Source organism: Bos taurus, chromosome 5 (assembly GCF_002263795.3).
Source record: "Bos taurus isolate L1 Dominette 01449 registration number 42190680 breed Hereford chromosome 5, ARS-UCD2.0, whole genome shotgun sequence".
Lineage (NCBI taxonomy): Eukaryota > Metazoa > Chordata > Mammalia > Artiodactyla > Bovidae > Bos > Bos taurus.
In genome coordinates this window covers 83444412-83463169 of record NC_037332.1, presented here as the reverse complement: position 1 = coordinate 83463169, position 18758 = coordinate 83444412, and the positions used below count along the sequence as shown (strand labels likewise).

The 18758-nt window shown below is 38.6% G+C and overlaps 1 protein-coding gene across 3 annotated transcripts in view; it reads right to left on the bottom strand.

Annotated features, from left to right (window-relative positions):
* Positions 1–18758, bottom strand: part of ITPR2 (inositol 1,4,5-trisphosphate receptor type 2) — a 591729-nt gene that overhangs the window by 111807 nt on the left and 461164 nt on the right. For all 3 annotated transcript variants that reach the window (XM_024991354.2, NM_174369.2, XM_059886107.1), the window contains 3 exon segments: positions 14824–15016; positions 12125–12250; positions 2071–2246 (listed from right to left, as the gene is read on the bottom strand). In XM_024991354.2, coding sequence (XP_024847122.1) covers positions 2071–2246; positions 12125–12250; positions 14824–15016 — 495 coding nt within the window.

Below are 18758 nucleotides of genomic sequence, written 5' to 3'. Positions count from 1 at the left end.
TCAGTCAAACAAACAGTCATTTCTTATATTGGAACTATTTTCACCAAACTAGGCAGAAGTTATCTTTTTATCCTGTCTCCCGAGGGGGAAAATATTCCTAATGGTTTCGGTTTTACCAATAGACTATAAAATGTTATTCCTATTTCTTTATATATTCTTGAAACTTCTGGATGACAAGAACATAAATCCTCTATTGGAGACCCAATATATGCTGTTATTTTGGGTCAAACTCTGTCTAGCTATTATTTCACTGATCAAATTTGAATTTTCTCACTTGGATTAATGTCTTATTGAGAATCAGCTATTACTGTATGCATATTATTTGCTTCTTCAAATAATAGGGTTCAATAGTCATTGAGTTTTTTAAAGAAAAAATAATAAGCTGTAAGTAGTAATAGGCTTAGAAAAAATCAGACAAAGCCATGAAGATTCCTTAACTCACCTGCTGGAAATACTGCAAAATTAGCTTATTTCTAAAGCACAAAAAGTACAAGTTCAATTCATGTAAACCATTTTTGAATATTTAAGTACTAGGTATTAAGGTAAAGTAAAATGGGGCAAGGATTGAGGTGGACAGGATTATATCTACGAATGTGACAACCTCTGCCCTCAAGAAACTTATAGAAAAATATATTTGGTACTTTACAGAATTTTTACTGATAAACTCTTTGTATGTAGAGTATACTTCACTTTATTCACAATGACTGCAGAATAATTGGTAATATGGTGACCTGAATGTTCTAGTTTAATATATATAAACATATAAATATATCTGTCATATCAGTTCAGTTTAGTTCAGTCATTCTGTCCTGTCTGACTCTTTGCGACCCCATGGACTATAGCATGCCAGGTCAGACAGAAAGTATATCTGTCATATACATATATGTATATATGTATCCACCACATATATATGTACGTATCTGTCATATATATCACGTTCAATTTTTGAAGAATTATAATAGAGATCACAAACATAGATTTGGCCATACTAGCTCAGCTTTATAATTCTCAGAACTTTAGTTGATTATTTCATTTTTTCATTTTCAATATATATTTGCCACATTTTTTATGGCGAGGCACTGTAATTGTGTAAGAATACAAAGATAATCTTTCACCCATTCATCTACTCACTCATTACTTAATTTACTTAAGAAACATTTGTTGAGTACCAATCATGTTCCAGACTTTGAATGATTACTCATTCTTCTTAAAAACTTACGTAGAAGGGGAGATACCAGATACAGATACACAGACACCAGAATATAGGACATTATGCTAGAAATGCAGTTAAAAGTATAGAAAGTGCTTAGGCATGCAGTGGACATATTAGCAAGATTTATTTGCCTACATGGCAACTTGTTCTTTCATCAACCTGGTGATTTATTGTTTCTTAATATCCCTTTTCATCTGTGCCACACAGAAAGTTGTTTCGTCCCTTTAAAATTTTATCACTTGGGCAAAATTACTGCTATCTGCAATAGTAGTCTGGCTTACTTATCCTAAACTTACCTAGTAAGGTTGTGAAATGTGCTCCCTTGTTCTAATATTTTAAAATACAGCGAAAAAGAAAAAACTTCATCTCATCTATGTCTTTCACAAGTTAATAGGTGGTGTTCACATTAAAAAAGCCCAATTTCCTATTTTCTCTTGTAGCGATCCTTTTCCTTTGGTCATTTTATAAAAGATACTCACTTCTAAAATTCTACTGAATATAATTTAATCTTTCTTGGATGATTTAGAAGTTACTTTAGAATGTTAACAGTCATTCGGAGTCATTTTTGTCAATAGCTGCCCATATAGGATGCCGAAAGCATTAAAATTGGATTGGGTTAAATTGAGTGCAGAACTGGGTCATGCCCCAAATGCTACCATCCTAAATATATAAAATTTTCACTTGCCATTTTTTCTTTCTCTAAAAAGTCAGTGAAGAAGGTACACATTAAACTCAATTTAATTTGGATTCACAATAAATTAGAATTTATTTACAGAGTTAAAGCATAGAGTTATGCTTTTATATTTAGTACACTTTTAATTAATCTAAAACAGTACAAAACTAAATAAAGTACTTACATTTGCTGCACCAAGAAGTATTAATGTAGGCCCAAGACCTATTGTATATATTGATCTGAGCATTACTGACACAAGAAATGGCCGAATACCCACAGGCTTGGAGAAGAAAAACAGCATAGATGTGCAGATTGCCACTGCTATCCAAAGCAGAATTGAGAACATCGGTGAAAGAGTACCTGTAAAATGTGGAAGGAGTTTATTTTTACTAAGAACAGAACTGGAACATGTTAAATCATTTGCCACTCTATTTTATATATTATATATATATATGAAACTCCAATACTTTGGCCACCTGATGTGAAGAACTGACTCATTGGAAAAGACCCTGATGCAGGGAAAGATTGAAGGCAGGAGAAGAAGGGGACAACAGAGGATGAGATGGTTGGATGGCATCAGCAACTTGATAGACATGAGTCTGAGCAAGCTCCAGGAGTTGGTGATGGACAGGGAAGCCTGATGTGGTGCAGTTCACGGGGTCACAAAGAGTTGGACATGACTGAGGGACAGAACTGAACCAATTTCATATAATAGAGCAACACAAGTTGTAAAACACTGAATTTCAAAGTAACCCACTCTACATTCAGAAAACTAAGATCATGGCATCCGGTCCTATCGCTTCATGGAAAATAGATGGGGAAACAATGGAAACAGTGACAGACTATTTTGGGGGGCTCCAAAATCACTGCAGATGGTGACTGCAGCCATGAAATTAAAAGATGCTTGCTCTTTGGAAGAAAAGCTATGATCAACCTAGACAGCATATTAAAGAGCAGAGACATTACTTCAAAAAAGGTCCGTCTAGTCAAAGCTATGGTTTTTCCAGTAGTCAGTATGGATCTGAGAGTTGGACTATAAAGAAAGTTGAGCACTGAAGAATTGATGCTTTTGAACTGTGGTGTTGGAGAAGACTCATGAGAGTCCCTTGGATTGCAAGGAGATCCAACCAGTCCATCCTAAAGGAGATCAGTCCTGAATATTCATTGGAAGGACTGATGCTGAAGCTGAAACTCCAATACTTTGGCCACCCGATGCGAAGAACTGACTCATTGAAAAAGACCCTGTTGCTGGGAAAGATTGAAGGCGCAAAGAGAAGGGAACAACAGAGGATGAGATGGTTGGATGGCATCACCGACGCGATGGACATGAGTTTGAGTAGGCTCTGGGAGTTGGTGATGGACATGGAAGCCTGGTGTGCTGCAGTCCATGGGTTCACAGAGTTGGACACAACTGAGTGACTGAACTGAACACACTGTATATTTAGAGGAGATGTCTTTGTACACATTATTCATTATTTGTTGTACTCAGACACTCAGTGGTGTCTGACTCTTCATGATCTTATAGAATGTAGCCCCCTCCCACCCCCAGCTCCTCTGTCCATGGGATTTTCCAGGCAAGAATACTGGAGTAGATTGCCATTTCCTCCTCCAGGGGATCTTCTGGACTTAGGGATTGAACCACCATCTCTTAAGTCTCCTGAGTTGGCAGGTGGATTCTTTACCACAAGCACCACCTACATTTCCAGAAAGCTTGTGATGAATCCCAGGCTGCTAAAATACTCACTAGTCAATGCTCCTTACATTAGTTCTGAAACCTGTGTGTCTTTCTTTCCAGAGGGAGTCATGCTAGATGCTTTGGATAGGGATTTCTCATTTTGGAAATCTTAATTCAAAATGCATGATTAATGGCCATCAACTATTCAGCTAAATCAAATGGAATCAGGCCCTGAACTCGTACCTTGTCCTGTTTTATTATAATCAAGTTTTTATATTATATTAAAGAATTCAGAATGCACACTCTCTACTTTTTATGAAACAGACCTAAGCTTTAACTGTTAAAACACACAAGTGCGTTTATGTGTATGAATGCATAGGTATATGTGTGTGTTTTTCAACTTCTAAAAATAATGTTCAGCTATTTACTTCATCAGAAAACAAAACTCCAAATGTTTCAAAACTAAACTCCATTGCAACAAAAGTTTCTTTAGAAATGGCCCCAGAAGGGGTTTATAAATACATTTCCTTTTTTAAAAAGGACAATTTATTAATGTTTGCACTGACATGTGTATTCAAGGAATCCCCCTCTGATGGTCAAGCGATGCTATATTTGCAGAAGTAAATTAAGGGGGAACACTCTTGGCCTAATTTAGGCTGATGAAGTCAGAGGGGAGATGACAAAACAGGGATTTTCCACTCGTTCAGGTAAGTCATTTGGAATCAAGCACTGAACTCATGTCTTGTCCTGTTAAATTATTATCAAGTTCTTAAGGTGGCTTAGGGGTAAAGCATCTGCCTGCCAATGCAGGAGACACGGGTTCAATTCCTGATGCAGGAAGATCCCACGTGCCTCTGAGCTACTAGGCCCTTGTGCCTCAACTATTGAGTCTGTGCTCTAGAGTCTGGGAGTCCAAGTGCTGCAACCACTGAAGGACTCTTTGCAACCTGTGTGCTCTGCAAGAGCAGAAGCCACCACAGTGAGAAGCTCTCTCACTGCAGTGAAGAGTAGCCCCTGCTCGCCACAACTAGAGAAAGCCTGTGAGCAGCAACGGAGGCCCAGCACAGCCAAAAATAAATAAATAAAGTTTAAAAAGTGTTTTTAAGTTATAGATTCAGAATGTAAAATATCCATTTTTTAATGAAACACACCTAAACTTTCACTGTTAAAACACATAAGTGTATTTATATATATGTGTGTGTGAAAGTAAAAGTGTTAGTTGCTTAGTCGTGTCCGACTCTGCAACCCCATGGGCATGGCAGGCTCCTCTGTTCATGGAATTCTCCAGACAAGAATACTGAAGTGGGTAGCCATTCCCTCCTCTGGGGGATCTTCCTGACCCAGGGATCGAACCCAAGTCTCTTCCATCTCCTGCGTTGGCAGGCAGGTTCTTTAGTGCCACCTGGGAAGCACCAATTATTTGTTGACTACAAATAGAAACATAACCTGTGAGCTCGTTTTGAGTAAGTCCATCTCTAGTTATAAATTCCCCAAGTTGTGGAGCTTCACTCTTAAGTTTAGTAAAACTGCCAACATCTTTGCACACTTAACTCTCATCCAATCGCTAGATTCTTCGGTATAATTCATAAGCAACGTCTTGGTGTGACATTCTTATTTTAAAAGTCCCAACTTTGGCACTGACAGTCACGCTGTGCATGGTCACTAATGCCTGAGAAGCTAACCACAACTTGACCACCCTTTCTCAGACAGGACCTGGCTTGCTGAGATTTCCTCTTGATCCAATGAGAAATTATAACCATGAACTTAAAACTGGACATTTGATCCCTTTGTAGAGAGAACTCAAACAGTGTCTAGCTTAGTACCCTGCTGCTGCTGCTGCTGCTGCTAAGTCGCTTCAGTTGTGTCTGACTCTGTGCGACCCCATAGATGGCAGCCCACCAGGCTCCTGCATATAGTTTAATGTTAAGTATGTATTTGTGAAGGGTAAATAAATTTAAAAGTTACTTAAATGGCTACTTACACTATTTTCAATTGACAACAATTTGTAATTATATTTTGTAAGAATGATCATATTGGTTTTTAGCTGAAGATTTGATCTTCAGCTAGAAAAATAAACTGAAATCCTCTGACAAACTTTAGAAAACAGTAGACTATCAAAGCCATTTTTTAATCCATTAATGGTGGAAAGAGGGGGCTGTCTTCTTGATGTTTGTATTAATTTTCTATAATGATCGTGCCTTATTTTATAATAGAAAAAAATTTAAGAATTCACTTTATACATTTTAAAATATTAGAGTATAACACTTGTCCGTAATAAAAGAAAATTCAAACAGAAACACTGGAGACTTCAATTCTACTCTCCTATCTACTTCACACTGACTTGTTTTAAGTTTACTTATAGCAGGGGTTCCCAATCCCTGGGCCACAAACCAGTACTGAGCGAGTGAAGCTTCATCTGTATTTACAGCCACTCTCCATAGCTCACATGCCATGGTCTAGGGAAAAACTGTCTTCTATGAAACTGGTCCCTGGTGCCAAAAAGTTGTGTGTGCATGCTAAGTTGCTTCAGTCATGTCCAAATCTTTGCAACCCCAAGGACTGTAGCCCACTAGGTTCCTCTGTCCATGGGATTCTCCAGGCAGGAATACTGGAGTGGGTTGCCATGCTTTCCTCCAGGGAATCTTCCCAACTTGGGAATCAAACTATTTCTCCTGAACTGCAGGAAGATTCCTTAGCTGTGAGGCATCAGGGAAGCCAAAAAGATTGGGTACTGCTAACTTATAAAACACGCTGCATCTTACTCCCCTCTCTCCACTCCTCAGCCTCCAGCAGAGACTTGTAAGAATTTCCTATTTCCCCCTTCTCAATCTGGCTAATGCAAATTAGACAAATCTATGGGTGTTCTTTACTACTGTGTCTCATTCCCTTCTTCATCCTTTAACTAGACTATAAGCTCCTTGAGGACAAGGTCAGTTTTCCCAGTGTTTGTATCTCTAGGGTCGAGCACAGTGTCTGGCATCCAGCCACACTCTATCAGTGGTTGCTATTAAGGTGAATGAATTAAAATCACCTTGAAGATTTATTTCCTTTAACACAAAGCACTTGAGGGAAAAAGAATGACATTCCAAATTTGAACACAGTATTTTTAAAAAATCACATGCTAAATGGATATGCTGCTGCTGCTGCTGCTAAGTCTCTTCAGTCGTGTCCGACTCTGTGCAACCCCATAGACGGCAGCCCACCAGGCTCCCCGTCCCTGGGATTCTCCAGGCAAGAACACTGGAGTGGGTTGCCATTTCCTTTTCCAATGCATGAAAGTGAAAAGTGAAAGTGAAGTCGCTCAGTCGTGTCTGACTCCTACAGACCCCATGGACTGCAGTCTACCAGGCTCCTCCGTCCATTGGATTTTCCAGGCAAGAGTACTGGAGTGGGGTGCCATTGCCTTCTTCGGCTAAATGGATAAAAGAAGGCACAGTTCTCTGCTAACCCCTCTGCCTTTGCCAAACTGGGCAGGGATGGTTGGCATGGCAATGTTCAACTTCTGAGTGGACATCTAGGAGATTCCCTAGCATCGATAGCTGTGGCTTCAGCCACAACCAGCATGACCTCATTCCCTAACTTTGGCAAAAGTTTCATTTTTAGAGAAGCACATTTTAAGCATATAAACTAATCAACCAAACAAGGAAACCCACACCAAAACCCACACCAATAGGCCCTGGATTCTTGAAGGCATTCAAAGAAAGCTCTGCAAAGCCTGACTACGGAAGGAGATTATTTGCAGTAGGGGTTGGGAGGGTGGACGTATTACAAGCTGGTACTCTGAGAATCACCTTCCACTAAGTATCTCCCTTTTATTATCGTACGCTACTACCCTGGTTGAAGGCAGACACTGTTCCCTCAGTTAATATTATAACCTAAGCATGAACCAGATATCTGGACACAAGTGATTCCCACAAACTCACTGTGTGTTCAGGCTGGAAAATACCCTTGGAGACAGCATACACAGCCCATTCCCCCCGCTGCCAGCCTCTCTGTCCTCACCTGACACATAAGCCAAAGTGACTCCAGAGCAGCTTGTATTAGGATCTGGGGTTGGAAAAGGTGGCCTGTTTGGACCACAGGTCTTTTTTTCTGGCTCAGGATTCACCAGGTGATTTTGTGATCAACTTCTACCCAGAATCCAGGAACCTCAGAGCTGGATGGAATCCTCATATTTACTTATTTTTTCTTTTTTAACTTTTTATTTTAGAACTTTTTCTGACTAATGTTACAGTTGCAAATATAATACAAAATTCTCATTGTCTCTTTACCTGGCTTCCCCAAATATTGACACCTTACATAATCACACAACAATGATCAATGTCCAGAAATTAATATGATATATTACATTAATAGAGTTAGACCATAAAGAAGGCTGAGCACCACAGAACTGATGTTTTCAAATTGTGGTGCTGGAGAAGACTGTTCAGAGTCCCTGGACTGCAAGGAGATCAAACCAGTCAATCCAAAAGGAAATCAACCCTGAATATTCATTGGAAGGACTGATGCTGAAGCTGAAGCTCCAATACTTTGGCTACTTGATGTCAAGAGCTGACTCACGGAAAAGACTCTGATGATGGAAAAGATTGAAGACAACAGGAGAAGGGGACAGCAGAGGATGGGATGGTTAGATACCATCACTGACTCTATGGACATGAATTTGAATAAACCCCAGAAGATAGTGGAGGACAGAGGAGCCTGGAGTGCTGCAGTCCATGGAGTCACAGAGTTGGACACTTAGTGACTGAACAGCAACCGCTTTAATCTACAGACCTTTATTCCAAGTTCATGAACTGCACAAATATGTCTTCTTTTCTGAACCAGGATCACACATCACATTTAGCTGTCATGTCTCTTAGTCTCTTTTAATTCCTCAGCACTCCTTTGACTTCACAAGCTTCAAGAGTACTGGCCAATTATTTTGTAGAATATTTCTCATTCTGGATTTGTCTGAAATTTCCTCACTTTACGTGTTTTTGTCCAAGATGCCATATCCTTATCAGCACATCATGTCAAGAGGCACCTGATGTTGCTGTCTCTTCACTGGTGACATTAACATTGATCACATAATTAAAGTGATTTCTCCACTTTAAAGTCACTCTCTTTCATAATAAGTATATTATGGGGAAATACTTTGACTACATCAATATCCTGTTTCTCATTATACTTTCTCATCTAACACTTCTCTATTAATTTTAGCATCCAGTGATGGTTATTACTATTATATGGTATTTGCCAAACAGCAACATTCTATTTCTATTACTCTTCCTACACTGATTAACAGGAATACTATTGTAAGGAAGAGCTTTCTCCTCTACCAGGAGGATTCCCGGATTCTTATTTTATTCTGTGGGTTATTATGTATTACTGTAACCATTTTTATCTCAAAATTTCCACAGACTTGGCCACTGGGAGACCTTTCAAGTTGAATCCTGTGTTCTTTGACACATTCCCATCATTTTCTGTAGCACTTTTTAGAAGGAATCTTAATGATCAACTAATTCATCTTTAAATCATCTCAAAGCATCCCAGCCAAGGAGTCATCCAGTCTATGCTTGACAAAATCCACCGTTAGAGACTTGCATGTCCAGCACAGAATTTACCTTCTCCAGCCAGTTCTGATGGCCAAGTATAGTAATCAGTCTTAACTTTGCTTTCTCAGCCTTCCCAGCTATGCACAGCATGTAACTGAAGGTTAGAGGCTCAGCTAATCCTGATCAAAACTGTAACCTTATTCATGGAGCTATAATTAAATAACTCATCTAGAACTGTAATCAGATTATCCAAATATAACCTTGGGGTTCCATACTGCCAAAATGGCAGCTCATGCTTTCCCTTCCCCCTTAGTGCCATACCCACACCCAGATACTTAGGAGTGAGCCTCCACCTTGGTTACTGCTGTTCACCTCTATTCAGTCCCATCTGAAGAGTACAGTGCACACCTGCACCTGAAGAGGACATACCTCGTCTTCCTGCCTTGTCTTTGTTGGTCTTATTTCTTTCTGCTTCCCTGGTGGCTCAGAGGTTAAAGTGTCTGCCTGCAATGCAGGAGACCTGGGTTCAACTCCTGGGTCGGGAAGATCTTCTGGAGAAGGAAATGGCAACCCACTCCAGTATTCTTGCCTGGTGAATTCCATGGACAGAGGAGCCTGGCAGGCTAAGTCTATGGGGTCTATTTCTTTCTGAGGCTGGAGCCTCATTCCCAGTTTTACCAATATATGTGGTTTCAAGTTCTTGTTCAAGGACCAGTTGTATTAGTAACACCTCCAGAAACTTGTTAAAAAGTATGTATTTCCAGACTCCCGAATTACTGGTCAAATCTTCCAAAGCCTCAAGTTCTTCATCCAGAAGGATGAAGTACTTACTTTATAGAACTGTCAGGAAGATTACATGGAATTATGTATGCATTGTGCTCAGCACTTTGCCTGATCCAATTTAAACAGTAAACAATAACAGTTGCTATTATCATCATTAGCAATACTGTTACAACTGTTATTAGGCAAATATGAAAAAATATATCAGATGCTTTACTTTCTCCTGAATGAGTAAAGTGTAGATGTACAGAGGGGTACCTGTGCCCATCGCCATCATATTTAACGTATAATAGGTAGCAGAACAGGCTATATACTTTGGCTCTGGTGGTCTTGTAAGGTATATGATGGAATAGAACTTAGGGAAGATGATGCCCCTGTATAAAGGGGCACCTGTTATTGACACGCTTCTAACCTAATCATCCTGCAGAAAAGTCTGAGAGCACAAACAAATGCTTTAACCATCTAGTCTTAGATCTGCTGTTCTCTGGGCTTCCATCTCTTTATGTGTCAATGATGATTTGATATTAGATAATTTCCAGAACTGCTTCTATATCTAAGACTTTATGCTCTATTTACCCGGATGCTACAATCTAGTTAGCATTCCTTATGCAGATGATACTAATTTATCATTTCAGGCTGGACTTCTCTCCTTAGGAAAGTTAGGTTCTTTTGTGCCAAGAGGGCTATCATCACTAAATGAGACTAAACACAGTGAAGAGAGCTGTTTCCACTTCCTGCTGTATTTGCAACTTCCCCACAATGGACGGCCAAATATTTGCTATGTTTTCATTGCTATTTAACTCACACATCTACTCCCTTGTCAAATATCCTTTTATTAGCACTGGCGTACCTTCTAAAAAAAATCAAACCTTTCCAAAACTACTCAGATTATACCCAAAGGCTAGAACTTTACTATCTGCCATCTGTAACAGACCTTAGAAATAGCAAATTACTTCTGCACTCCCATTTCCCTTCCTGCTCACTCCTCTTCCTACTCACATCTGAAATAGGTTTAAATATCTCTTGCTCTTCTCTAACCCTCATTTCCACTGAGCTTCCCTTTGTAGTACTAATATTCATCTTGTAACAACAACAGCTAAGCTTTATCAAATGATTAGTAGTAGTAGTGTTAATCGCTCAGTCGTGTCTGACTCTTTGTGACCCCATGGACTACAGGTCACCAGGCTCCTCTGTCCAAGAAGTTCTCCAGGCAACAATACTGGAGTGGGTTGCCATTTCCTTCTCCAGGGGATCTCCCAACCTCAATTGAACCTGTGTTTCCTGCATTACAAGCAGATTCTTTACTGTCTGAGCCACCAGGGAAGCCCAGATAAAATGTAAGTGCTATGTAAATAGTTGAAGATGAGTGGCAAATTCAAGTTTTATTTTTTGGTATATTATTACTAGTTGCTATTCTTAATGCTTTACCTACAACATCTCATTAAATTCTCACATAATCCTATAAACTGATGAGATACAAAAGCATCTTGTGGTTATTATTTGCTCGTATCTCTCATCCTGTCCTCTGAGCCATTCTTTCAATGCCCCTTCCAAAGTTATCTACCTGATTGTATCCCAATCAGGATACAGATTGTGACATATTCTCCCATGTTCTTTTGCCAGATTTAAAGAAAACTTAATTTCCACAGCCTTTAGTGTATCCTCCTCCTATTTTCCGTTTCACTTAACATGGGATAATTTTTCTTGTCTTTGCTTTCGCATGTATCAGCAGTTTGATAATATTAACTTCATGGTCAATATCCTTTGTGCTGTATTATTATAATCTGCCTTATGCTATACATTTAAAATTATTTTTCAAATTATCTGCATGCTCACTGTAGAATCCTTAGACAATACCAAAAGCAAAGAAAAGAGAGTAAAATAGAGATTCTACTACTTAAGATAATCACAATCAACATTTTGGCATACATCTCTCACTTTCCCATGTATTTATAAGATTGAGATGATACATAAAATGCTTTTGCTCACAAAGTAAGGTAGAAATATTTTTCTTGCCTTATTTATCAATACAGCTCTGCTGTATATGAACTTCTTGAAAAATATTTATATTGACCATCATTTTCTGCCTATTCTACTTACAATAATTCTGTTTCCAGTGAATAGAGAAAAGCTATTTAACAAGAATGAAATTGTTGTAACTGGGAAGGTCTAAATAGTTGAGGCATGCATCAAAAGTATTGTTTTTAGACTCTAAGATACTTATCATTTAAAGACAGACAAGCACTTGCCTTCATCTCCATCGTCCCCAAATGGGTAGAAGAGAGCCACAGCTAAGTTGATGAACACAGCCAGGTTGAAGGAGATGCTCCCCCAAAGAGAAATATGCCTTGAGAACCAGAACAGGGCAGGATTACCTAGTAAGAAAGAGGCACGGTGGGACGGAACAGAAAATGAATTTTGATTTCAATACCAGAGCCCTACTGAAATAACATCTTTCTAAGTGCATTTTTGCAAACTACTATAAAAGCATATATAAACAAACATTTAATGCAACTTATTTTAGAATATTTATCATCAATACCATAAAGGAGTTTTCCATTTGATTCCTTCTTTTCTTTAGCCAGTTTACACCTAAGCTATTGTAGAAGGGTGAGTAATTCTGCAACTGCTAATTCTGGCCAGAAAAGATGACTCTGGGTTAATTCTCTTTACTATATCCCTAGAGCAGGTTGAGGGAAGGCAGTTTAGCAGTCACCTGGAGCCCCTTTTAATGGAATGGTATACATTGCTGTGTAATTTAGTAATATCAATTAACTGGTCTCACTCCCCTGTCTTAAAGTAAAATAACACCCTTACCCTTTGCACAGATGTATCTCTGGTGAAAGTTTCAAATCACGGTCACAGTTACCTGAAACTCTGAAACTTAATAGCATGGCACAGCACTGCTTACTGGGAACTAGTGATTTATAATATTACCTAAGATTTAAACCTTTATGCTTCCCAAGAAGTTGTTGGGTTTGCAACAGCAAAAGTAAGTGAAAGATACAACAAAAACTACCAATAAGTGGGAGAGGTTTTGCTGAATATTTTCAGAAATGGGATTCTGTATCTGCCACCAGAAATGAATTGATAGATGCATCTACCGAATAAAATTTACATAAGCCAAAACTCAGTTTCTTTCACCTCTCCTAAAGAACTGAACAGACACGTCATGCATACGAGTTTGTCACACAACATATTCAGGTCTTGTCCACTGTCTAACTTTTAATAGTTTAACGTTAGATTTAAAATATTAAGAGTCAATTGAGGAGAAAAGCCATCTCAATTTTCAAATAGAAATTTTAAGCTTTTCAAAGTATGTTCTGTGAATTCCAATCTCAAGTCTGCTGCTTACTTATAAACTAGACTTCCCTTCAGTACATCTTGTTTTCTTTCTCTTGGAATAGAGCATTCCAACACTGGAGTAGGCTATGATTAGCTACGGCATTTAGTTGACTAATGTATCATAAATTGTAAGCATTTGCATTCTCATCGCTCCTGAATTAGGAGTCCTCATTTTAAAAAGCAGAATATTAAGACAAAATTAGAAGATGTTGATACATACATTTGTAACAACAAATCCATCAACTGAATTAGATTCTGTCTAAAACCTCATCATAAGCTACTTCCAAATTTTAAAAGTAAACTGTATATTGGAAATTATTTTAAGGGTTTTTTTTTTTTTCTTTACAAATGACAAAATATTTATCTCAAAAACACAGACCCCACAAGCACTAGCTCATTATCCAATTTACTTTTTGTCAGGAATAAAATGAATGATTTTCAAATTGAGTTTCTGTTATGTACTATGAATACCTAAGTTTCTCTGAATTCCATAAGGTTCTTCATAGGAAAGTGCTAAGGGAGAGTAATTGCTTTATTTTTTTTCAAATATCCTGCTAAGAAAGTCTGAAAATGCATGCTACAGTCTTTATTCAAGGATGTTATGTCTCAAGCTCAACCAAATTCATAAACCATAATCACTGACATTCCCAGGATACTAAAATGATGCAACACTGTTGAACAGAAGTATTGAGAACATACGCCTGTTGTCTGGAAAATCTCTCCAATAGTCAGAAAAGACCTAATCAAAAGTTTTACCCCAACGATTTTTATTAAAAACTCATGATATTTTTCATCTGGGAAAGTAAAGTTTATTTTAGAATTGAAAAATTTTCAATCCTTTCACAGTCTGATTAAAAACTTTTTAAAACTTATTGGAGTGTAGTTGATTAACAAGGTTGTGTTGATTTCAGGTGCACAGCAAAGTGATTCAGTTATACATATACACGTATCTATTCTTTTTCAGATTGTTTTCCCATTTTGGTTGTTACATAATATTTCCAAATAGACTTAAACCTGAGAAATATGCAACAGGAACTATAAGACGGTAACTTTTAAGTGTTACATTATAACCTTGCCCGATTTGAATACAAGTGTCACACAATTTTTACTTCCACTTGGCAAGATTCAGATATGTTGAAAAAAGGAATGAGTCTCAGAAAAAACACTCAACAGTCTACCTGATTATAAGATCACAGATACAAGAGGACAGGCATGCCTATGCCAGGATCTCTCCACTCCATTCACTGATTGTTAAGGCCGGTCAAGGCCTATTCATGGACTTCAAACCTGCCGCTGCTCCACAGCTGAAACCCACAGCTGCAAACTTGGATGTCATAATATTTGTAAAACTATAGGATCAGTACTAAAAGATGATCTAATTAGTCAGAACCTTCTACGTTCCTTAAGCCACAGGTGTCTTGGCTCCAACTGTAGACAGAGCTTACATGCTTAAGCTTATAAGTGATTTCAGTAACATCAGACAGCAAGAAATTAAGAGCCAATTGAAACGAACACTGTCATGTATCCCAAAGTACTAGTGTATCTATCATTATGCTCAAAACATTTTCATTATGCTCAGATCATTTCAGTTCATTGTACTTACTCCTGATTTTCTTCTGCCACTTCATCTCATTGTAGAGATCTTCAGTTTGCTGGAAAAAGTCATTCACTTTACTTCCCTGTTCATCCCTCTCCGTGGTGTTGAATACGCGACACTTGGATTCTCGCGTGAGGTATTCACATATATTGGGGACAGGAAATACTATTTGTTCCATTGTCCTGTCATGTCGAACAATCTGAAAAACATTAATTTGCATTTGTTTTAAGCTTTGGAGAATCTTAGACTACTTTCTGCTTTTAGCATGACTTCAATAATGATACTTTATGAATGCAGCTATGAAAAAATATGCCAACTTGAAATATCTGAAATAGTCCTGTATATTATTCTCTTAAATGAGAGAAATTAATCAGACTAATGTATCATAAGTATTATACTTCACTGTAAATAACAAAAACCAAAATCTCTATTCTTTCTCAATTAACATTAAACTCTTGCCACCCATTTTGATCTTCATGAAGTACATCAGAGAACTGAGAGGGTCTTCACTGGGAAGTGGCTGGCTATGTAACCTTAAGCAGAGCACTTGTTATATTTTCATCCTGCTCTTAGCCTGTTCTTCCTAAAAATGGCTACTGGGGAACAAATGACATATTCAACATAATGTTCCCTGTGTTCTACAGAGAAAAATGTTTTATGTCATTAAAATGTTTTCCTGATAATGGCAAACATATTTTTATGTGTAATATTCATTCAAGCATACACTCAGATGTGAATATTTGTTGTTTTTGAACTTCTCTAATTTGGTATTGGTAACAGTTTGTGTTTAGTTGCTGAGTCATATCTGACTCTTTGTGACCCCCTGGACTCTGTCCATGGAGTTCTCAAGCAAGAATTCAGGAGTGGGTTGCCATTTCCTTCTCCAGGGGATCTTCTTAGACCAGGGATGAAACCTGCATCTCCTGCACTGGCAGGAGCACTAGGCCGCCTGGGAAGCCCTGATCACAGTGTAGCTTTAGACAGAACAACAAGTTAAATGATTTAATATAGAGTCCCTATGTCACAAGGGTTCGTGCAGACTACCTGTCAAGGTTCATATTTATATACTCTACCTAGCCCTCAAAAATTAATCAGAAATTAGTCTAAGCCAAAAGAGTCGTTCTATCTCCCTGTGCTACTGACTGATATGGTGATGAGCACTTGACCTATTTCTGGAAAATGAGGCATAAGGAGAAATATCCTGGGGCTGGAGGTGTTCTCAAGGGAGATTTTCCCTCTAGAAAAGACAGAAGCCATGTGAGACAAACAAAAGATCAAATATACAATACAACAGCCCTTTTTCATCAGTACCCTCTTTCTCCCTGCTTAGAAAAAAAGCTGATAATGCTACTTGAAATTCTGGCAGCCATTTTGCAACCATGAGGTGAGACAGCACCCACATAATAAGAAAGACTTAGCTGAGAATATGGAAAAGGTCGGAGTGTTTGAAGACATCACTGCATCACTGAATCAATTATAGAACTACTGGTACCTCCAGACTTCCCATTATGAGGGAAAATCAAATATTTTTATTGTTTAAAAACTGTTAGCCTGGTATTTGGAGAAGGCAATGGCACCCCACTCCAGTACTCTTGCCTGGAAAATCCCATGGACAGAGGAGCCTGGTGGGCTGCAGTCCATGGGGTCGCAAAGAGTCAGACACGACTGAGCGACTTCACTTTCCCTTTTCACTTTCATGCATTGGAGAAGGAAATGGTGACCCACTCCAGTGTTCTTGCCTGGAGAATCCCAGGGACAGGGGAGCCTGGTGGGCTGCCGTCTATGGGGTTGCACAGAGTCGGACACGACTGAAGCGACTTAGCAGCAGCAGCAGCAGCCTGGTATTTTGTTACTTGTAATTGAAACTATCCTAAATGATATGTTATATACACAAACCACATACTATCATAAAACAAAGATGAAATCTATAGCAGTAGATAAAAATTCTTAGAACATAGGTTAAAAAAATCAATCATACAAAATAAAAATTGGAAGTATTTGGTATGGTAAGCAACTACATGGGAAAAAATGGTTTACCGGTTCCAACAGTGCCAAACATTAAAAAAAAAAAATCTCCAGATGCATTTAAGAAATAACGTCCTGATGACTATAAGCCAAGCTTTCCAGCCCCTTTGTGACATGTGATGTTTGATCCTGATTGTTATATTTCACAAGGGACACTGGCAGACTGGAGTGTCTGAAAGAGATGGGGATGTGTTAACAGCAAAAAGCCAAAAAAGGGATACTTTTCAATACACTTATACCACACATGCTTATTCAGGCCTTAGGTGAGGAGTCCTGGGAAATTCAAAATGAAAAAGCATGAACCCCAATCTATAAAGGCTTGCAATTTTGTAATTACGATGGCACCTCAAATGTCTGAACCAAGCTATCATGATGACAGGGGAGCAAACATTCTGAACAGTAGGCAAACATGAAAGTGGGCTGGATTGCATGTGTTATCAAAAAATAACTTTCTAATTATTAGCTATTCCAAATCAGATGTTTCCTCCTGAAGTAGTGAGATGGCTTTCACAGGAAGAATTTAAAGCAGAAACAGGATCATTGCAAAGCAATTCATCCTTGGACTGGTGAACAGATAAGGTAACCTGTAAGGTCCTTCCTATTTCCCAGGGTCTTTGAGCCTATAACATATAGACAAACTATTATTTGCAACAATATTCATTATTCTGAGGCTATGCTTCAAAACCAGTGTTCAGTATTGGAAACAAAGGGGTGATTAAGAGCAGCCCCTGCCTCAAGTAGGGGGCCAGTGACCCAGAAGAAGTTAACAGTATTCCAACATACCTTAAAAGAACAGAATGATCAAAATGCCTGTGGGAATACAGTGGGATAAAATAAATGAACGCGGAGGTGATATAAGCTGGTCTTTGAATGAGCATGAGGTTGGTCAACATGAAGAATTTAGATCATCAGTCCAGATTATTCCTTTGAACCCTTAATTTCTATATCCAGTTTCATGCATTCCTCAAGTCACCTCAAATTCAATTTATCCAAGAATCAACAAATGACCTTCCAGAACATTTTAACTGCCAAAGTTAGGATCCTTGTGCATAACACCAATTTCTGTCCATTTGTTCAAAGCAGAAGCCCAGGGGGCATCCTTTTCCCCAGTGTTTCTCTCACCTTACATGCAGAATCCAACATCAAGCATCAAGCCCTGTGCATATGTATATGTGTGTGATATAACATGCTGCTAAGTCACTTAAGTAGGGTCCGACTCTGTGTGACCCCATAGACGGCAGCCCACCAGGCTTCCCCGTCCCTGGGATTCTCCAGGCAAGAACACTGGAGTGGGTTGCCATTTCCTTCTCCAATGCATGAAAGTGAAAAGTGAAAGTGAAGTCGCTCAGTCGTGTCTGACTCTTAGCAACCCCACGGACTGCAGCCTACCAGGCTCCTCGGCCCATGGGATTTTCCAGGCAAGAGTACTGGAATGGGGTGTCATTGCCTTTTCCAGTGATATAACATACAGTGTCTCTATTTCCTCCAATCTGTCATCTTCAATACCACTGTCTCTCTCTTTTCTATCTTCCTATCTCATCTACTTGCTTTCCTGGCTTCATTCCCTTTTCCGGTCCTTTCTCCAAATAGCAATTTGAATAATCTTTGAAAAGAATCATTCCCTTTCCTATGTTCTTTCTCTCTCCCTTCATTCAATTCTACCTGGAATTCCATGCCCAAATTTTAGTAGAAACAAATCTCTACTCAATCCTTTAATATATATTTTATGACAACCTTCTTTGTGAAATCTACCCTGAAATACCCCAGGCATAGTTAACTACTGTATTCTCTAAATATCCTTGGCCTTTGTTTATACAATTACTACACAGAATTATATTCTCTATGTGTAGGTAACTGGTAGAGAGTAAAGGCTCAGTAAACATTTACAGAATGTATGTATTCACAGCTAAATCTCT